We start from the raw sequence: 22,517 nt of genomic DNA on the forward strand, positions 1-22,517 counted from the left end.
AACCGCGGCGTTCGTTTACTTAAAGTTATGGGGTTTGTTTTTGCGCTGATCCTGTCTAGAGGTGCATACGGCGTGACTGTGGTCTGCCGGTATCCTCTGTATTTTTGGCACACCCGGTGCTGCTGGCACACCCGCCTTTTGTTTCCTCGCTGGTCAGGAGATGAACGAAAATACTCCTCTGACTCCAAACATCTGCGAAAGCAGAAGGGCTGCTGCAAGTTCTCGGTTCCTTGTTCCAGACCCCGCTAAGCCAAGCCACTACGTATGAACACAACTGACTTGGGTGAAATCCCAGCCAGGTTCAGCCAGAGGGCTGGATTAGCCCTACTCGAGATTAATTTCTTGTACGTGTTACATACAAGTAAATCACACACGTAGAAGTGAACTACACACACCCTCATTCTGCGATATTACAACCTTCTCCTTGGACGTTTTTATTGCTTTAGTAAAACTAAATGATGATGCAGCTAATGGAAAGAATGAGCACGTCTCGTTCCTGGCACAATGGAAGGGCGGCAGACACAACCGGCCCTCGTCCGCTGGTCGTAAACCAGCTGGACAACTACAGCGCTGTCTGTGTTGGCTGCTAGCTTGTACATAGCAATGAACAGCCGGCTGCTCCTACACGTTCGAAACCACACTTAACTCAATAGCTATTCCCATGTAAATACAAATCCACATACACACACACACAAAATCCCACTCAACAAATTGTGGTGTTTTTTAAAAAACCAAAACATTGAAATTCTTTGAGGGCAGGAAGCAAGTGAAGCCACGTGAGCAGCCTCTCGCCACAACGGGTGTGCGAATAAACGCTGGCAGAGCTGGCAAACAGGGAGGCAGCAGAGCTCCAGGGCTGCTCTATCTGCCATGTCCTCCCCGGGGGCCGCGGCTCTGCCAGCGCCGGCCTCGCCCGGCCACCGCCGGCAGGACAGGACAGGGTGCACGGGCTGGTGAGCCGCCGGCGTGCCACCCACGGGCTTTCGGAGCTACAGGCCAGTGTCTGGGCATAGATCAGCCTCCAGCATAGAGGTGTGATGCAGCTCCCATGGGAAGCACCACTGTGGACATTTCCCGATAACCTTGACCTTGAAACACGTGCACCCGGGAATACGCACACACTTCGGTCTGGCATCAGGACCCGGCGGCTCCAGCCCCGCGTGGCGCCCTGCCGCGTCGGAGGAGTTTCATGTTTCCCGCAGCGCGGTGCCATCGCTGCGCTAGCACGAACCGCCAAGAGCGGAGACGGGCTTTGGGAGCGCCTCGGCATGCGGCTCGTAGGCGCTGGCTGCAGTGACAGTAAAAGCGGAATAACCACACGCAAGGCTTTCACCGACAGGCGCCGTAAACCATCTCTCTTCAAATAGTCCTAAAAAAGTAAGTTAAAAAAACAATCTGAGCAAATCACCTCCTGCTGATAGGGAAGGAGGAAACAAACGTGGTTGCTATCATCACTTTTAGAGGGAACGTGCTCTGGCCAGAGTTTGCACAGAACCGCGTGTTGCAGGGTGTAGCCCAGGATTCAGCCCTAAATCGGAAAGGTGCTCGTCCACCCCACAGCGGGAGCCTGTTGAACCTGAGCTTCCCTCTGCCTTTCGCTACGGCCAGCTGCCCCAACCCCCCCCCCCCCCCCGCCGGAGCTGCCACTGCTGTGAGACCGCGGCCCCCCAGCCCCTGCTGAAGCGTTTCAAAGCTCCCCGCCTTCCCCAGCTCCCGCAGCCTGCACCTCCTGGCTCCCCCCCAAGTCTGTCTCTTCCAGGCAGGAGCTTCTCCTTGCTCCTGGGCTGCTCGGGGAGGAAAGGTGCCCAAGGAGCCCAGAACCCGCGGACACCAATTCGCCTCCCTCCAAGGGTCTGCAGGATCTTTTTTAAGTGTATAACTTTAAGTACATACATGTGTCCGATAGATTTCATGACTGGACACAGAAATACCACAATTACAAGGGAAATTTTATGTGTTTATATAATACAGTTTATTAAAACGTCAGAGGAAGCTCACCTGGCCGCTGCTGGTGGTGGTTTGGCTCCTGCCCGGGCTCTGGCTGGTCAAGCCGTTCCGCGTGCGACATGAGCCTGAGAGGAGATGAAGTGAGCCCGGAAGCTGTTTCAAACCAATTTCGCTGATTTTTCAGGACTTCTGCAACCCTCGAGTTACCCTGCCCTCCCCCCAAAATGAAAAAATTCTTAGATTTCTCTGCCATCACTAGATGTGCTGGAAACAACCCAGTCCTACAAGTGCAGTCGGGAGCTGCCACCTTTCTGAAGCAAGTAGGAGCTGGCAGGTCCCAGCCCCGGCTGGCAGCCCCCGCCGGCTGGGCCCTCACTGTGGCGTTGCTTTGTCCTCTTTCCTCTGTTTTTTTTTTCCTTCTTTCTGTGGCCACAAGAGCTGCAGTCTGTATATTACAGTCATTAGAACATTTAAATTCTGGAGATGACTTGTAAACCGTACGAGATGCCATCAGGTAGCATTCCTGTGGCTCTCCCCTCTGCCGTCCACAGAGCACTTCCGAAATCCCCAAACAAAACACGGTGTGTATCACAGCTAAACCAACAACTTATTGGTGGCCTCTCAACACAATGACATGCTGCAACTGCAAACCGCCTCAGAAGCTACCAGCTGGCACGTCGCCAACCTGTCGTCTTGGTCCTTCCAAGCAGAAGATTCAATTAAAGCTACCATTTAATTAAAGTTATTAAAACGTGCATTGCGTATCAGTCTAAAAAAAAATAGTTGCACAAGCCATTTACATCTGACTGACAATAAGTAACAGTCGGTTCCTTTACTTTTCCCACTTCCAAGACATCACTGATGACCAGGATATTTTGATAATTGTCAGGATCTCTGCCAATGCCCCAGCTTCAAACTGTCAGTCATTTATATGCTGTTCTTACAGCCAGCGTCTGCTGTGGTCGGAGGAGTCCTCTGGTCTCCTCCGGCCCTCCCATGCCCCGCTGTTTCAGCTTTTGGATATCGGCCCCCTCCTGGAAGGTACCAAGGTCCATCAGTTTTGCATTCCCGTCTCTTTTCGGGACCCTGAATGTCTCGGATACAGACTGGCTCAGGGAAGCTTTGCACAGTACTCGCCCATAACCAAAAGTTAGATCCACAGAGGCAAAGCATGCAGTGGAAAACATAACTTTCAGATACTGCCAGGATGGTACCCAGGGGGCAGGTGCCCAGGAGAAAACCTGTATGTCCAAATATCCATTTAGAAAGCCGCATGAAAGCAATGGCCACTCTGTGGTAGATGCTCTGGTAGCCATGCCGAGCTTCAGTGCTGCAGCTGGATCAAAATGCAGTCTGGTCCTGTCTTTGAGCCGTAGTGGATATTTCAAGGTCGTACATACATTTGACAGCATCAGACAGTATTCAAGAATCGTGAGTCAGGCTTCCCCCAAATCATTACCATCAAAGAAACTTGCAGTTGGTTTGTTTTTTTCCTGTTATTTGACACTTAAGGACTGATATGTCTCCCTTCAAACACAAGGGCAAGACACCTATCTATTTTTAAATGGAAGCTGTGGTTTTCACATACGTACCCAACTCTACCATTTGCGGCTTCGTAAAATAAGAAATATCATGAGACTTGTGACAAAAATCACAGGCTCTGGGGATGCTGTGCGGTGTGCTATCGCACGCTAGAAGCAGCGTTCCCTGCGGGCGACGCTCCCGTAAGGGCTCGCTGCGGCAGGCGCGCGGTGCGCTGCGTCCCGGGTAAAGCCATCGGCACTGCCGCCGTTCAGGGCCCTGACGTTTCCAGCACGGCAAGTTCTCTTTGACTTGTTTCAAAGAATGAATTTTCACTCAAAAGAAAGTAAGGATCAGATACTTTCCTGTAGCAAATAGTACACCAGCCGGCTTAAAAACCATTCCCTGTTTAGTATTTAACGTAAGATCTTAAAAACTATCCTTTGGTTTTCTGCAAGCTTAACAACAGGCCAGCGCAACAGCCTCGGCGGCACTGCCTGCTGGAGGAAACCCTTGTAAAACACGGGGTGAAGGAATGAAAATAAGCAATTACTCTGGTAAAGATCACCTTGCCAGGTTTTTAATCTGTGAAGAATTATCCTACCATACCTACCATACTGCAGTGTTCAGCAGTTAACGCACAAGCCTCCATGCAGGGAAGGGGTGTCTTCTGCTTGTTTACACGGTTTATAGCATTTAACTTGTTCTTTAAGTGCAAGCCATCAGTTCCATAAAATACCCAAGGAAACCTCAGTTCCCTATAGCAGAAATGGATTCAAACCCATCTGAACTCCCTGGCTGGCAAACATTTAAGGGTTAACTTAATAAATATGAGTTTTAAATGTCTATTTGAGATTCTGGGTTGCTTTCATCTTCTTCCTGTGCAGCGCTCATTTTCCTTCTGAAGATAAATAATGTTTACACGAGCAATAAAACCCACTCCGGGGGTACAGCTACCATAAACCACGCACAGCCTCCGAGGGAACAGAGCCACAAATCTTGCAACACACTATGGTGTTGTTTCCTTATCTTGTTATAACTTTGCTGCCTTCTGTGTTAGACGCCTAAATAAATGACAGTAATGAAATGCTCCAGCACAGAGACAGTAAATTCACCGAGCTTGCCTGTTGTTTCCCACGGCCATCAATGTCCGTAGCTGTGAAGGCTTTGCTTTCCCCCCCGAGCAGCGCTCGGATGGGCCTCCTCCGCAGGCCGGGGTGCCTGGGCTCCCTCCCGACACGGACACGGACACGGACACGGACACCCCCACAAGGGAATTCGTGTCACTGAGGGGCTTGCAATCATATTGCAGCCTTTAAAGTCACACCATAAAATGAAAACTTCAGGGAGATGGGTCATAAAATCCAATCAACATAATCACACAAATGCAGAATAGGGAGGGAATTCGAAAGACCTGCAGCGAGGCATGACCAAGCCTAGGGGGGCCACCCTTCACCCATGCACCTCCCCTGCTCTTAAGCCTCCCCAAAGGGCGGCCCCCAGCCTCCCGGGGCCCTCTGCCTCGTCGCCCTACCTCGGCACAGAGCTTTGCTCGGTTGCAGATTACAGTGCATCTTTCTGTCCCACCCACAGCGGATACACGGAACAAATGATCTCCACCCGCTTTGTAAGAAGATTTCTTACATACTGGAAATACCACATCCCGTCTTAGTCTTCCATTTCCTATATGACACACACACAGAGCTGGTCTAGACTCTCCCCATAAGCCATGCTTCCTAAACCTTTCGTCATTCTGGATGATCATTTTTGTATTATTTTCTGTTAATCTTCCATCACGATAGAGACATAATATTACATGTAGAATAGAGCAGTTACCTCCTTGAAACTCTTTTTAATTCTAGGTGGAAATGTGCCTTCTTCTCAAATTAATTGTTTAAACATTTGTCCTAGACTCTATTTGGGTATCCAAGCACCATGTGCCTTCAGAAATCCTCTGCTTTGTGAGGTTCTCTCTTCTCCCCTTATTAAAGCTGGATTTGCCCTTTCCAATCTTCTGACACCTCCCTTGCCGTTCACAGTTTCCTGAAGCTAAACTGATGATGCTTCAAGCATTGCTTAGCTAACACCTTAGTACTTTAGGATGGATTTCATCAAGGAATCAAATTTATCTAAATACTTGTGATCTTCTTCTTGCCTTATTGTAGGCTGCAGTCCTAGTCCCTTTTAAAAATTTATTGCATTAACCAGTGAACTTTTCAGTGATGCCTGAACCAAAGTAGACCATAAGTGGTTCAGCCATCTCTGTGTTCATTTTTTTCCCCAGGAAATAACTTACCTGTAACTTTACGGTGTCTCTTCTAAGGTATTTTTCTCACTTCCTGCCTTTTATTTCCCTTGCTCACTGTAACTCATGTTACCTCTTACCTTTCTGATTGGGTGCAACTACCTTCATCTCATTTTATGCTACTCTGCAGTCATTTGCCAGATTTCTGTTTTTCTATAGATCTTGCTTTCTGATTTTCAAGTCCTTAAAGAGTTCCCAAGGCAGCTGTATCTGATTTTCGCTGTCCTCTGCATTGGGATTGCCTGGCATGCTGTTAGGCAGTCTCTGCTAGTCTCCTGCCAGCTCTCCATCAATCACCTTGTTTCTGCATATATCCTTTATACTTCTTATTTGAATATGATGAAATTTGCTTCTTCAAAGTCCATTTTCCTTATTCTGTGGCTCTTCCCCTTTCCTTTGCTTAAAATGTGATCTCTTAGTTTTACATCCATCCAAATTAAATTTCAATTTTGACTTTTAATGATTTTTTCCCTGTTAGAAGTATCTGACACCCTACATCTTCAGAAATAAAGCAGTCACCATCACCTATGTTCCAAACCCTGACAGTCTTGTACACTTTTCCAGCAGAGACCTAGACAAATAAAGTCACCCCTTATTAAAGATGGTTCTGTTATTTCCCCAAGTAAACGTCCACCAACTCCTCCTCCTCATGCACAGGCAGCACTGAACTCCTGGCAGCCCGTGCTCTGTCCTCTGTTGGCCCTCGCTCTGCAACCAAAGACACGAACTGATGACCATTTCACCTCGTCCTGATCTTCAGAGAAAGTAAAGTCCTTTTTCCACATGGCCTACCTGGAACAGGCTATGATCTACTATTACAAGACTGTAGTCCTTTTTGTCCTTTCATCATTGGTCTAACAAGTGCAAGTAATTCTTATTAAGTTGAAGTTTTAATTATGTGGAAAGACTAACGTCTTTGCATGTAATTCTCGGGTACCTGCCACTTGCATGGAAGCCTCTCAGATGTTTGGCTGTTTTTTCCAGGCTTCATTCCTCTCCCTTCCTTTTGTTTTTATTTTCATTCACCTGCGGACTTAGAGCACCGATCCTAGTCAAGCCTTCTTTCCCAGTCGGGATCCGAGGAGGCCTTCTCCCTGTGGGTGGAGCCCAGCTATCCCGGCTGTCCTCCCGGAAAGCACCAAGCCAGGCGAGAGGAAGATTTGCTGCTGCGACAGCTGGAGCACATAGACTTGTGCATCGGTTTCATATCCTTGCAGCTGGTTTTCCACTTGAGGGCACTGTGCTCGGCCCTCCAGCTGGCCGCTGCTAACGGCTGCCTCGTGCCTAGCCTTTCTGTAACGCACCTTCTCAAAAACTTCCCGACCCCTTCGCTTCCTCCCAAACAGCACCAGGGGCCTTGCGAGCCGCCCGAGGCTGCTGTAGATGAGCTGCCAGCACCTGCAGCCTGTGCGAGAGGACACGGAGTGGCGGCGTGCCCAAACCAGCACGCGGACGGGAAGCCAATCTCGTAAACGGGACTCGGGGGAGCGCGTGGCACGGCGGCGAGCGGGCTCCGGCAGCACGCAGAAAAATTGCAGACAACGGCCAAAACGGTTCGCAGCACAGATCTGTCCTGATCAACATTAGTTAATACTAATTTAATGAATTGAGAATGTGGAACAAGTGTGGAGAAGTGTATCCATTACCCTTTTTTCAGTACACATTAAGAGGCACATTGTACGGATGCAGATTTTTGTAGCACACAGAACTGAGCTTATTGCAAACAAAACGGTAGCTCTTTCACTGAGAAAACCACAGAGCTGAAGTTCAAGCACGTATTTACGACTTTTGCTGAATGTGGCCAGAATAGACTAGGGCATTTCCAGGCCTGTCAGCAAGCCACAGTGATTTGAATTTCAAAACTGAAACTTCAGAACTGAAGGTCTTAAGAATACACATGATTCATAATAAGCGGGACACAGAATAAAACAATTACTGGGGCTTGCCATAGGGTCGTATTTCCATCAGGACAGGAATGTGACAATACCCATTCTGTAGCTGATGACAGGGGACTAAGAATTCACCTTGAGCAAAAGCACTTCTACTGTAACTACAGGATGTACATGTGTACACATGTGTATAAGCAATGGAGTAAGAGCCTTATCAGTTACTTGACTGTTCAAAATGGAAAAAGCAAGAAAAAAAAGCATTTCCTCACACAGTGAACAGATTACTAATAGGAAAAGAAGGCATGTTTCCAAAAACTAAATCACCCCTCTATTTAGAGAGCTACTCACAGAGATGCTGCAATGATCGTCTGAGCCATACACATGCAGACGGGCTTGCCGGGCCGCCTCCGAGCTCGTCCTTGGTGCGGGGCGCGCGCCCCTCATCACGCTGCGGGAAGGCTGCTTTGCAATGACCCTATATACGAAACAGTGAAACATGCTGCGCCTTCCCGCGGGCGAGCCAGCGCGGCAGCTGCTCACCCTGCGGCCCTCGCACAAGCGATGGCTGGTCCGTGGCTACGTTATCCGGTGCGGCAAAGAGGCCCCGCAGGCAGTGCACCCCTCCTGGACCACCCGGTGCATGCGGAGGGGTGCCTCTCCTGCGCCCAGCCTCACGCGGCTCCTTTTAAGAAACCGATTGGTCTCTAAACACAGAGCAGATGAATCAAAAAATAAGGTCTTCCTTATACAAAACAACAGGGTCTTTTAATTAAAAACAAAACTTTATTTTAATTCTATCATACTAGTGTGCAAAAATATGGGGGATTTTTCTTTCTGAAATGTTTACAAAAAACATAGGTCAAAAGAAGGTTGCAATCTTATGAATGTGTAATCATCATCAGGGAGTTCGTATGAGGCAATTATACAAACTTGTTACCATATCTCTCTATATGTACAGAAGAATGATATTATGCTTTTGACATAGTCACAATATATAGCACATTGTAGAGAATGGCAATTGACTGCCACCATCAACATTCATTATTTTATTTAGAACAGACCTTGAAGCATTTCTTTTAAATAACTATCTTGGAATATATAAAATTTTCAAATCCCTATGAACAGTTAACTTTCTATGTTGTCTTTAAGGCACATATTTCTACCCAGATTTTATTTTGGTCCAGAGGAGCTACTGTATTTCAGACCGCCGCTACCCAGGTATCTGAGAGCTAGGTCTGTTATAACTATCCTTATGTCCATAGACTTCAACAACATGTATTGAATTCACTGCACACGCTGCAGCATTGTGTCCTGGCACAACCTGTTTCACAGGTGCCCCACTGCTCTTGTACAACCTGGGCGGACGATCGGTGTCCTTGCAACGCCCGGGAGCTGCCGTGTCCCGAGTCCACTCCTCCTGGAACCTGCAAGCGTGAAGGAAAAAGCGACTTGAGTTTCATTTGCTCTGCTGAGGACACAGAACTTCCCCTTCCTTTTTAATTGCACATCAGGCATTTAGCAGACGTGTGCTGCAACATATGGACTCGCTTCTCCTAGCACTGAAAACAGGTGGCAGCAACGGGGCAAATAATTATGTCTCTGTAAACGCTGAGGCAGACCTTGAGAAGGCTTGTGAGGTTGGTTTGTCCGGGTTTGGGGCAGATGTTACTGGTTTGTGCACCTCAGTTGCAATGCAAGGCTGTGCCGGCCGCAGGGGATCACTATGAGCACCCAGAGCCCGGTGCAGAAGGCAGCTCCCTGCTCGGTCAGCGGTGCCCGGGGGCAGGCACAGAGCCGGCTGTGCTCCGCAGCCGTGGAGGTGTCACCTGCTACCTGCAGAGCTGCCAGTGGTGCCCGCGCCGTGCCGCTGCGCCGCGGCTGGTGCTAGCCCTCACCGCCCAACCTGGCTGCGTGGCAGCAGCCGTCCCCCGCGGCCCTCCTCCCCGCCCCGGCCTTGGGGCAAGGGTGGGCTCTTGCAAACCAGCAGCTGCTGCACAGCCGCTGCTGGCATGCCGGGGTGGGTGACCCCTCGCTGCAGTAAGGCAGCGCGGGCGGTGTCTGGAGCCTCCTCCGGAGCCGGCGGTGTTGGCGGCTGAAGCCCACGGCCTGCGCGCCCAGCCCGTGCACCGCGGCCGTCCTCCCGCGCGGGAGAAGCCGGCCAGGACACGGAGCCTGCGAGCTGCAACCATCAGTTACGGATAGACGGCAGAAACAATCATGGAAAGGGCTTTTACGTGAATGTGCACACACACAGAAACGCACAGTGGAAAAACAGAAAATAAAAGTGTAGCTACTAAATAATTGAGGTCTTGCCATTGTGGTACACAGTAGATACACTGCAGAAACATCCTTAATGTAAAGGAGAATAAATCCTGCTCTTCACTGGAAAGCTGTATTACAAAACTATTTGGGGCATGAGCTGCAGTCAGATAGTGTAAAGGCATCTTAAACCACCGCTGCTTTTCATGTGAGAATGCGCCGTTACGGCCAGAGTCAGAGACCCGCTCATCACAGCTGTACTCAGGTGAGCAGGATTTACCCACTTTAATTTGGACAACAATACTCATCCATTTCTCCTATGCAACAGCCTGATAACTTTATCCACTTCATGCTGAAAAACCCACACTGTTTGAACCGTGCCTTATAATCTTCATGTGTCAACAAGCCCTCAGCTACCTCCGTGTTTGACATCAGGACACCTATCTCAGCACCCCTGTGGCTCTTCATCAACCATCACGGAACAGAAGCTACATGCATTAATGCTGCCAGTCTTAGCACCCGCAGGAAAACCTGACATAGTTGCTGCTGTGCATATGGTTTCTTAGTACCAGTAACTCAATTCAGAGTTGTTGAAGTGATAGACAATAGTTGCAAACTGAAAGCCAGTCCAAAAGAGCATGCACAGGGAGACAGATCAGGAGGAAGGCAAGGCGAGACCTCTGCAAAACACACCCGCTTCTGCACGGGATAGCCACAGTCCTTGCAAATAGCCCTGCCAGAGTTATACTTCAACTCTAGGTGTTTTGGTTATTGTGCAATAAACACAGCTTACTTCTGCAGCGCATGTAGCTGATCCCATTCTGACGTTCTCTCCTGCAAAGCTCTGCACCACAAAACTCCCAGTTACCCACCGCTCACCACCACATCAGGAACTCAAACTGGCTAAAACTGCAGCTAGAGGACAACTATGCTCCTGGCTAAGCAACGTCCTCCTCTGATTTCATTAACTGTCAAGCTTCCGTCTACTTAAATAAGTCTAGGATGAGGTGATAATAGTCACTCTCTACTAATTGCTGCTTTCAGATGCAGCACACAGACACACGGGATTTAACTGCTTCTTCTAGGAGGAGGTCTTCCTCAAGTTAAAAGCAAAGGGAGATCAACAAGGGAGGAGATGTCTTCATGCACAAAACCCTGTGAACATCAAAGGGACAGCGAATTCAATGGCACTCTATCTAAGCAATGGCTGGAAAGTGCTAACAAGAGGGCTGCAGAACTGACAAGGGATAATCGTGCATGCAGCGGGCTCTCTGAATGCATTGCTGTCGGCCAGACAGGGCCTTCAGTTTGCACTTTGATCCTCAGGAGCACTCTCCAATTCATACAAGTGCAGAACAAGAGTGACCTCTTTGAAGTGCTTTAACTTTCCTTTACTCCAATTTCCAGCTAGACTATTTCAAAACATCATAATGAGAAGATCAGAAAACCTTCCTGTAGTCTTACTTGGAACTGCAGAACCATCCAAAAATGCTAGATGATGAATGTCTTATCTAGGTGCATGAGACTACATTTGACAAGGGCAGATGCAAATAGTTTATATACTGGAGTGATGCTTTTTGGTTTGGTTGGTTCTGCTTTCCTCCTCCACTGTATTTCAGTTTCTACCACACAAGTAAACAGGAAACCTGCCCGGCAGCTCCTGAACAACCTAAGCAAACACAGCGCAACAGCCCCTCCGAGACAGCGCGAGGCCAGGCGAACACGGGCCGCGAGGCTGAATTCTGCTTCGTGCGAGCCGAGCGCCGCTGGTCCCTCGCTGGAGGGGAAACACTGTTCGCAGGACACGCGAGCAGCGGGGGAACGCGGAGCGGCCGCAGTGCTGCCCGACGCTGGCGCTGGCTTTGAAAAGACATTCTTATATTGGCGGACGGGAGGGGATTTTTGTGTTGCTCTATGTCTGGTGACTTTGTACAATGCTCTGGGGTAATAATGGAACCATTATGAAAACAATAACAGTGGCTTTATCGAAAGCACATGTTGCTGCGCACACACCCTCGACCCTCATTGCAGGAACAACTAAGCCGAGGGCAGAAATAGGTATAATTTAGCAGCCAGCTACTCTGTGCTTTGTGACAGGGCCCCAAGACGAAACCGCAGCTCGCTTCCCCTCCCAGATCTTTCTTTGAAACACGCGTATCAAAAGACACTGGAAGATTTCAGTCTCTGCGAGGTGGCGGTGGGGAGGGCAGATCAGAGTAATAACAAACTAGAGGAAAATAGCTCTATCAGGAGAGACGCTCAGACCCGCAGGGTGGGCCGATGCACGTGAAAGGCCTGAGAGGGAAATCCAGCCCTCTCTCCTGTGTCCTTGCTGGGTCTCCTCCCCTCCTTGCAAGGAACTGTATTAATTATGTACAATTGTACCAAACCGGTCATTTGCTATTTGCAGCCATTTCACCGGGTGCTTTTTGTACTGAAATACTAAACGCTATGGTGATGATCAGTCCTACATCCCCTCCTACAGCACTGGAAGGAGTCCACTGGCGGCCCTCTGCAATTTAAGTCTTGTAGCTGAGTGGAGAGGTCCACGTTCACGCCAGTGCAGTGACTCCAGAGCCCTGTGCAAAGGATCTGGCCTCTCAGTTGCATCCCTGGGCATCAGGGACCAGTAGGGCTGAGCTTCGCAGGGCTGAGTTTTCAGACAGACAAGACCAATTTCTGACAGCGAAGCTGATGATTGTAAAAGAAAATGCCCTGATCTTTGAGAGGGAGTGAAGTGCCCAGGTCTCTGGTAAGACTGCTCGCCTCCAAAAGCACCCAGATAAACCAGTTTCCCCATGAAAACAAACAAGAGGTTTTGCTCTCCGATAATCAGGATGACTTTGAGAAACAAACTATCCAGAAACTCAGCATCATGAAACATGGCAGGCCAAAACAGAATTTTCTTTACAGCAGCTCGGACAGCCTAGGAACAGGAGCAAGCACGACTTCCCTCGAAACTGCAGGTATGCCACAAAAAAAGAGCATGGCAGGTAAACCACCCCCTACCCTCCATCACGGGTTCAGGTGGGAGCACGGCTCCCGCTGCTGGGGTTAGAGGGAAAAAATGAGCAAAGACCTGTCCCTCCGTACAACCGATATGTTGTAGGGGGGGACAATGGTGTTGCAGAGCCAGTGTAGCCCTCAGCTGAAGTCCCAGCTGTCCTGTTAGCAGAACCAGGGAGCTGGCTCTGGGTGTACAGACAAGGTATGATGTCCCCTCCCAACACAAAGGCATCTTCAGCCAGGCTTGTGGCACTCGGACTTTTACCCTGGAAATGGATCTAATGAACATACAGACCCAGACTGGGCTCCAGAAGCACTTCCTGGCATTGCTAGATGCAGATCAGCCTTTGGGGACCTCTAACAGTCTTGTGGTAAGTCACTATTGTAGGAGACATTTTGCCCTCATCGTTCTTCTAGTGATGCCTCTTCTGGCTCTGCAGCCTCCTGCTGTTGCATTTTTACAGTTGTTCTGGGTATTCTGTCGGGGTTTTTTGTTCTACTTGTTTTTCCTACCATCAAGCTTTGCAGCAGCGTGCCTCTCAATACAGGCGTTTCTTCAGGTGTGCTCCCCTGTCAGCGTGGTAACTGCACCACACTGTCCTCCTGTAGAAGGACCTCAGATCCCCCAGCTGTTCAATCTCTCCTACTTATGAGGGGAAGAGCAGTTGGGTAAGTGCCCGCGGGGTGCAGAGGGAGGGGTAGGAACATAGCCAAGTGTCATCTCCCCTCTTGCCCATACTTCTGGGTGGCCGGCTGGCCTACTCCTCAGCAAGCCCGAGCAGACATGAACACTGCTTAGAGCAACATGAGTTTCTGATTTGCGCCTCCCCTGCAGCCCCTCATACAAGGTAGTAGAAAACGTCAACCATTATAGTCACTAAAAGGAAGAGAAAGAGAGAACACATTTGGTTTTACTGCGTAGACCAAAGTTACGAGCTAATTTCAGCAACTTTATTTATGGCTTCTTGGACTGCCTCAAAATGCCAAGTTGCCTCTCCTAAGAGCATGTTGGCTTCTTTACAAAATCTTTTCGCTTGGACATCTTTGTTGTTGGATTTTCCTCATATGCTTTTTGCCAGGTACACTGGTAATGTGTCTTGTAGTCTGAAAGGGCTCCAGCACAAAAGTTTCAGGCACTAAAAATAGCTTCTGTGGGAATACACTCGCCTGCGTCTCTGCAGAAGAGATTTTTTTCTCTTGATAATATGCTCCAGCTGTAGTGGATATCTTAAAGGAGGACTTAAACCTACTGAGACACGGGCTTTTCCATGCGGCTCACTCCCGCAGTCAGATCAGCTACTTCACAGAGCATGTTTTATAAGCTGGCCTAGAGCTGTGTGAAGTAATTCACTTCAAAACACTCCACATTGGGAATGCGCAACTTCCCCCAAATGGCTTCACACCAGCAAGAGAATCCACCAAATTTCTCTGCCACTCTTCAGATGTATTTCTGAGCTGGACTACTTTCTTTCTGGCTGTCTTATTAGCTGACAGAGGCTGGAAAGGAGTGCGTTTACAGCTGGCTTCAGTCCTCCCCGAGCGTGGAAAATACGAGCCCACCAGCTCTCCCTTCCAAAGTAACAGCACGCGCCCGGCCGAGGAAGCGCCTACGCCAGGACGGGCTACGGCCCGATACGCTGAAAACACAGCAAAAACAGAGGCCTCTTTAGGTGCGGCTGTTTCACACCGTAATTAGGAAGCTCATGCAAGTTGAGGCAAGCCCTGTCAGCTCTTCTTCTCACTAGCTACGTGTCTTTCTGGCGGGACAGCTCTCCTTCTGCCCCTGCTGACGTGCAGCTGCGCTGCGGGAGGCCCAGGCGGCAGGGGCCAGTTTTTGCTAACCGCCTTTGCGTGCCGAAAGCAGCTCGCTGTGCGCCCTCGCGGGGGTCGTGCCGGTTTCTATGGCGTCTCGCAGAAGCTCGGCCAGCAGGACTCCCCGGGATGCAGGACACTGCTGCTCCCGCCCGGGAATCAGACTCCCGTGCCGGTGCCTCTCCGCGCTGCTGCCGACAGGGCCCGGGGGCTGCACGTGCCCCATCGCCCCTCCGCGTGGATCCCGCGGGAAGCGGCCGCGCCGCTCACACCGGGCGGCCTCCCCCTCGCGCCTGGCCGTCGGCACCCCCGCTCCCCGCCGCGGGCCGGTTCCCTCCACGCCAGCCCTCGCTCTGCGGCTCCTCCGTCTCTCAAACACCGCCCGCAGCTGCCGCAGAAGGCGGCCAGTTCTCCTTAAGCTTCTCTTCCGTGGCGTTCTGCCCCGTGCCCGGGCTGCCGAGCACGAGAGCAGGGAGGCTCTTCCCCCCTGCAACTTACTGCAGCGCGGCCTGCTGCAGAGCCATGGGGGAAGGACAACTATTTTTCCATCAGAAAACAACGGACCCAACACTACCATTTACTGCTCGGGAACGCACCGATTTCAGGAAAACCCTGAACCCCAGAGCGGCGTTTCCAGCACCGGCCTCCCCGCGACACCGAGCGCCTGTGTCCGGGGCTCTCGGCTCTGAGACCCACGGAGAGGCGGCTCGAGGAAGGTCTCAGCCTGGATGAGCGATTTCAGGAGTCCTGGGTTCATTCTCACGCCGAATTTGGAAGACTTCAAACGTTAGAGGGAGCAGAGCGTAGTTTCCTGACGCACAGCAAAGCGCCCTTTCCCCGCGAGGGGCTGCGCCAGGGAGGCAAGGCCGCGCGAGGGCTCCCGCCCACAGCCCGCCTCTGCCCCGCACGCCGCCCTCGCCCAACTACGTGACACCGCGCCGCCGCTAATCTCCTTCACAGAGGGGACAGACCCCTTCTTCAGCTAATCTGCCCCAAACCCCTGCATCTCCCGGCTGCTTGCTATCTCGGCTCTGCGCGCTAAACTTCTGAGAAGTTGGGGAAAATAGGTCCCTCCCAGGGCCCCCGGCCTTGCAGCTGCCACGTGCTGCTCGGACGTTAGTCTGCTACTCTAATATCATAAAAGATCAAAAATGTGCTCTAAATCTTTGCATACATAAGAGTTTCTGCTAAAAATGGATATTTTTAATCTCTGTATGGTTCCTTATTTCCAAAGGGGAAGAGGTGGCATCGACTGTGACCACACGTTGCAGTTAATGACCCCAGGTATATGTGGACACACTTGTCATCATTTTAAAGGAATTTGTTCATGCACATGAGACGCCAGAATGGGGCTCACTACTAGTAGTGAGTAGTAGTTGTCATTGAAATTCAGCATTTGCTAGCAAAACTATATGCCTAATGCATTTGCTCCATGTTTAAAATGCCAGGGGAAAAAGACATCATTTTACGGCAGACAGGTCTAGAACAATAATAGAGCCTCTGCTGTCCAACATTATTGATAACTTTCATCCACTAGTACTGTGGATCCATATTCTGGCCCCTCATTACATCCAATTACCTCATCAGCGAACGAAGGCATCGCTTCAACAGATGATAGCTTTTTAATCCTCCATAAGTTATTCCATAAACCATAACAAACCTGTCTGAAAGAACTGGCTTTTTATCTTATTTGTTTTTAAAGTATTTTTGATTCTTAAAATGGGCAAATCAAAACATAGCTCTAAACCTATTTCAATTAAGTCTGAAAAGCAGCAAGACCTACATCCTTTTCTGGTCAAAAATAGGCTAAGATATCCTCAGGAGGGTCCTCCTAAAGGTTGGAGGAGTCCTCACTTTCCCAGCCACTTCACATGCTCCACGAGGAACCCGCAGAACTGTTTTCTTTAAGGAAGGGAAATGCTACCGTAAAACCCCTCTCTCCTTCTCAGATAAGGGCACAACTCATCCATCAGGCTTCCGTTATCAGGGAGGTTAAGGAGCCGGTTCCCATAGTTATGTTACACAGAACGACACCTACCGCAGCTCTGCTACGGAGGAAAGCATCCACACGGCTTCAGATCTCCTACCACGGGTTCAAGAAGTTTGCTGATTTTTCTCATGAAACAGGCAGGGAGAAAACAATCAGACTCCCAGGTTTCTAAGTACAATTCCGTATTAGAAAAATAAAATAAGATTTTTGATTTACTAAGTGTTCTAGTAATACATTCACAAATTCCTCCAAATGCAAATTCCCCCTAATACAAACCTTGGTGAAATTACCTTTCAGTTTCTTCATGACCGTGCACGCACACTTGGGTTCAAATGCCCGCAGCAGTATAAAGAAGTCTTCTTTCCAGCTTGTTTGCCCTCAGTTCTGCTGCTGTTTCCAGCCATACCAAATGTCCCTGTTTATTTCCGCAGACCATCAGAGCTATAACAGCTCTACTGCTACAGCAACGCATGCAGTTAGGGAATTCCTCCAAGCACAGGCTGCCAGACCGTGCCCTTCATGTTAAATGGAGAAAGGAACCACAAAACAAGGCAGGTAGCAAGCACACCCTTTCGTGTCAGCGGTCTCACAGCACAGGCCAGCTGCAGGTCCGCGCTTACCTAGCGCTTCCTCGGCACGGCCCTGCTGGTACCGGTGCGCTATGGGCACAGGACGGAGAGAGCTGGTCTAGCACATTACAGAAAAAATAAGCCTTGCAAGTGAAACATAAAGCTGACATATCACTTGCTGTCTTCAAGACCTGGCATGAAATATGTTAGCGTAATTTGCACCTCTCATGCAGTGCATATGGCCATTCGATAGAATTAAGCAGTAGAAGTGAGCAGCGTTTACAGCGTTGATTAAATGCATCTTATTTGAGTGAGGAAAGAGGATGTGCTACAAGCTGATAAAGGGTCAAGCTTTTTCCTAGAGCAATCCCAAGGCAGAGTTTTTCTCAGCATCTGTAACTGCTCCAATTCCCATCTAAGTGAGGAACGGCTACACTTTTGGCGCTGGCATGGGCATATTAATACACTTGCTCTTCCAGCTGATTTTTGCTCTAGCTAGTGATCAGCTGGGATCACACGACTTCTGCATCATGGAAATAAAGCGGACCTCGATGAGCAGTAGAGCTCAGGCACCAGGAAGGTGGGTATGCACACGGGGATTTAACACAGCATGCAGGTTGTGCGGTGTGGAAAAAAAAAAGAGCTCACAGGCTTCACTCCTCTTGCTCTCTTGGTTTCCCCACTGAAGTTTACCCATTCTCCACTATTTTAGAGAAATAATGAACTTGCTGACTTCTGGCCCCCAGCTGCTTATCCAGATGAATTGTATATTCTCTGCTACTCTCAGTTAAGAAAGGATGCACAGAATTTGGTAAACACAATACAACAGCTTCTGCTCGGTGGAGTGGTGCAGATAAGAACCGCGAGAGAGCTGGAGGCTCCAGCAGAGCCTCGACCTCTGGGTATAGCCCTGGTGTGTTCATCCACGTTAATTTAAAAGCAGATGACACATTTACCAAACATCAATGCTCCAGTAGATTGAAGTTGCTCAAAATTAAAAACTGGATCCTGAGTCTTCTGAAAACTTGTTTAGGATATGATCACCATTTAATTAGCTTTATACATCTTTCTGAAATCACCCAAAGCTAAGAGTTGATTAAACAGCCATCAGACTGTTGTGCAAGTGCTCCATTTGAATACCATCTCCAGCTGCGCTCTGACACCGAAGTAGGTTTATAACTTGCATAAAATTGTTTTCTGCAGGTAACCACTGCAAATCAAGACGCTGCTGTACACAAAAGCTGTACAAGCGAGCAGTGAATTAAAAGTAAACAAGGACGGTGCCGTAGATTATTGTATAGGACGACTGAGCAGTACGCAAAGGATAGCAAAGATGAAACGACATGTAATTGCATGGATAGCAGCAGCAACGAGCACGTTGTGCATTCGGTTTTCTACTTTTCTTTTGCTGACAACAGCAGGGGCAGCGTAGCACACCTGGCCGCAGGCGGAGGTTATTTTGAACTGGTACAGAAAATGCCCGGGCCCACCGTGCACGCGTCCACACCGCACGCTGCGCCTCAGTCCCACCTGGGCGCTTCTCAGGGCAGCGGGCTGCAGCGCAAGAGGGAGCAGCCATCGGCGACGGCAGCGCCGGGACTCCCCCCTTGCCAGCGCTTCTGCTGCGGCAGCACCTGTGTTTGCATCCCGCGGCGTTGGCACCGGACGCGCACAGGGAAGCCGTAATTCTCGAGGGTTTTTCCTGTCCCTGAGGGACAGGCGGCAACGCTCGGCGCCCACCGTCAGCCGCACCAAGGCCCAGGGCACCCGGCTGGCTCCACTCCGAAGGTTTTCAGGCAATCCGGCACCTTGGGACCGCGAAACAGTACGGAGCAGCCACTTTGCTGCTGTAATTTAACAAAGCCAATTAAAAACCTCTCTGCAGTTAACCCGGTGCCACCTTCTCCGCAGACCAGCCTTGGACGAGCTCCATGGGACATAGGCGACAGAAACCGCCAGCACCCGCCGCAGCCCCCCGACAGCGTCTGCTCTTCTGGGGCTCTCCTTCACCATGCACTTTTCCCTAATCCGCTTTCTAAAATCTGTTCAACAAACCTATTCAAAACCGCTGTATTTTAATAACCTTACCTGTAGAAGCCTTGGTTCTCATAGGCCATGTTAGTCACATCATCAAATATTGATTTATTCCTGAGTTTTTTATTGTTGTTGTTGTTATTTCTTCCCTTATAACCAAAGTAAGCAGCTTGCACGTTCTCTAGTTCTTCACTTCTGAGCTGGTACCAGAGCTGCACATCTCTGTGAATAAAGCAAAGGGTAAAATACATTACTATGATAAACAGTTGTATATCTGAGCTTTTATCTGACCATAGCCCTGATTCACTTAAGTTTGAGTTTAAATGTAAATCTATCTCTATTGAGGATAGCATCTAAACATGTGCTCAATTTCAAGTGTAAACCAAATTTCTGGAGACTTAAATATGTGCTGCCCTTAAGAGTGAGGCTTTCTAAAATAAGGGACTTAGGATAAATACTATTCTACAAAATAGTGTTCTTTTAAGTATCATCCAGCATTCTGCAAAAAACAACCTGGGCAATTTTCTTACGAGCACCTGTGCATAGTTCAAAGCACCAAAAAGAATGGTAATTATTTTAATTTAATTTGGTGGATTTAAAGACTATTCTAGAGCACCCTGTTAACTTAACCCCCATTAAATCCATTAAATCCCTCCGACGTGAGGATCCCAAGCCCCATGCAGCTGGGGTAACACGGCGCTGCATGCTGTCATTCCCCATCCTCTGAACATTTTCCTATAGTTAATAGGGAAAGGCATTTTTTCGTCCCTGCAGGGGACATGATTTTGTGTCCACTTTCTCCTGGACCTTTATTAGTGACACCAGATCAGGCCAGATATTGTTGCATGTGAGGAGACTACAGAGCATTGCCACTTTATGGAATAAATTACTTCAGGAAAAAAAAAAACATATTTGCTGTGAATTTCTGCAATACTGCCATTCCTAAGGGCTCAAAAATTGTCAGGCAGGTTTAAAAGACAAATTGACTTAAAAATGGAGGAGGCAGCTATTAAGCTGCCTTTTCTAAAAGCAGAGTTTGTTTGGTTGCCTGCAGCATTTCCTTTAGGAAACACACTCAAGGCACTTTTCACACTTCTCTCAACAACTCTGAGGGCCAAAAAATTTCTTTTTCTTGTTTTTAAGAGAGGTCTAGGATTTGCAAAATCACAGGCATTCATGCTGGCTGATGGGACAAGATTACACCGTGAGAGCTGGCGATGCTGATTTTCATGTCATCTCTGTCCTCTTAGGGTGCAATCCTGCTCCTGGGGAAGAAAGCGGCAGGGAAGGTCGCTCGGTGGGACACATGCTGCAAGGAAGCTGGATTAGGTGGAGATTTGAGGAACCTTTGTCCTCCATCGCTCCGAACACAGGGGTAAAATACAGGATGGCACGTGGTGAAAGCACTTCAGAGACCATCAGCCAGATACCTGGCAAGACGGGTTTGCAGACAGAGGTGATCTTTTTTTAGTAGCCCAGCTAAAACAGCTGAAGAAGTAGACAGGCAGACTTCAAAGCTACAGGCAAGATGAGGACATCACAAGTGCTGCCTACCTTTTCTCTCAGAGATGGTCTAACAGATGCTTATTTAACGAACCCTTTAAAAGTCATTCTCAGTTAGTATTAAACTATCAAACCCGTGTTTTTTGGTGAGAGAGAAAATATCAAGTCAAAGTCATGCGAAGTGCTAATGCTGACAAAATTCCTTTTAAAATAAAAGAAAAACAAGGACTTTGATATGAATAGTCTTATCAAAAAGAAAAGCAGCAATTTTAAAAACGCCAATCAACCCTTTCATTTCAAATATTATTTCACGCTAGCAGTGAAAACCTAATATTATGAATGACACCAAAAACTTTTTGCCTTACAGGATCTTTTCAAGGGAAAGAGAAAATTTGTTTTTTTTTATTCCAATCAGATTCTGAAATTACCGAATATCCCCCCAAAGAGGAATTCTGGTTCCTACACAGCTGTAGATAAAACAGAGCTAGGAGCAGAGACCTTCACACGTATCCTCACCAGCCTCCTTCCACTTTACCACTGCCTTGCCCGATTTCAAATACTTCTCTAAAGCAAGAAGAGGTTAGAAAACAACAAAAAGTGCAGCTTGCTGCCTTTACAGCAGACACCACAGAGATGGGGTGCAGATATGCCACTGACATCACGTGCAATTTTAGGAACAATAAGCAGGAAAAATGAGAGGGAAATGAAGAAAAGGCGCCTGCAGAAACCTTTCTGCAGCAGGTGAGTTAGACCACACGTTCTCAAGAACAACAGTTCATCAGCCTTAGCACACAGCCAGGTTTGGTCACTCAGTCACGCTTCACACTAAGTTTTTATAATGGCTTGGACTGGTAGATTTAATTCTTCCCATGCCTGTTTGTAATTCTGCCCAGGGTCTTGTGCTTCAAGCCAGCAGACAAAATCCTACGTCTTTCTGGCATCCTTGTTCATCACATCTTTGTGACAGCTTTAAGTTGACTTTGCAGGTGGTAGGGGCTTTGATGGTTTTGACATGAGTAGATTAATTTTCCCATCAGAATTTGATGAGAGAGAAGAGAGAGAAGAGAGAGAAGAGAGAGAAGAGAGAGAAGAGAGAGAAGAGAAAAGAGAAGATACAGCCAATCTTAAAAACTGCACTGAGAGAAAGACTGGGCCAGCAACTAAGACTTGGGATGTGCGTGCTCAGTTCCTGCATTACCCTGGGTAAGACCAGATCTGCCTAGGTCCACTTAGGTCATCTGATAGGAAAAGAAATTAGGTGCCCAAATACTCTTGAATTCCAAGTCTTTCCGTGCCCAAAGCCTAATCAGCAAATTAAAGATTTTTAAGTAATCAGCATCACTGTGGTGTTGTAAGCATCAGTTCTTGGAAAGGATCTTTGAAGCTCTCTGCTCTCACAGCCATGGGGACCATATGATGTACACAACTTTGTCATTTAAAAGAAAGTCTTTTCTTGACATACCTTTCAGTTCTCCTTCTTTCACTTTTCTTCACACACTTGATGAGACAACAAGTCAAAAAAGCCATAGACATCAGCAGAATGATGGCACAGCTCACAATGGAAGCAATCACTGCTACCTTAAATCCGAAAGTCTCATACTTTGATATGGCTGCAGCAAAGCAAACATAGAAGCAGGTTTCTAAGGTGAACATGTGAATATATCTTACATTTCCACCTAATC

General features: G+C 48.5%; 1 protein-coding gene and 1 long non-coding RNA gene across 2 annotated transcripts in view; both read right to left on the reverse strand.

The window, feature by feature from the left end:
* Window positions 1–141: 141 nt before the first annotated feature.
* LOC135329586 (uncharacterized) lies at window positions 142–5,069 on the reverse strand. The gene is made up of 3 exons (XR_010391146.1): window positions 5,003–5,069; window positions 1,999–2,072; window positions 142–1,369 (listed from the first exon to the last, which is right to left on the reverse strand). It is a non-coding gene; the product is annotated as an uncharacterized LOC135329586 (long non-coding RNA).
* Window positions 5,070–8,425: 3,356 nt separating this feature from the next.
* The window catches only part of SUSD3 (sushi domain containing 3), a 32,330-nt gene continuing 18,238 nt past the window's right edge, over window positions 8,426–22,517 (reverse strand). The window contains exons 3-5 of the mRNA XM_064518895.1: window positions 22,298–22,445; window positions 19,387–19,554; window positions 8,426–9,086 (exon numbers count right to left, since the gene is read on the reverse strand). Coding sequence (XP_064374965.1) covers window positions 8,873–9,086; window positions 19,387–19,554; window positions 22,298–22,445 — 530 coding nt within the window. The 3' untranslated portion in view covers window positions 8,426–8,872. The remainder of the gene's footprint in view (window positions 9,087–19,386; window positions 19,555–22,297; window positions 22,446–22,517) is intronic.

This window comes from Dromaius novaehollandiae, chromosome 12 (assembly GCF_036370855.1).
Source record: "Dromaius novaehollandiae isolate bDroNov1 chromosome 12, bDroNov1.hap1, whole genome shotgun sequence".
Lineage (NCBI taxonomy): Eukaryota > Metazoa > Chordata > Aves > Casuariiformes > Dromaiidae > Dromaius > Dromaius novaehollandiae.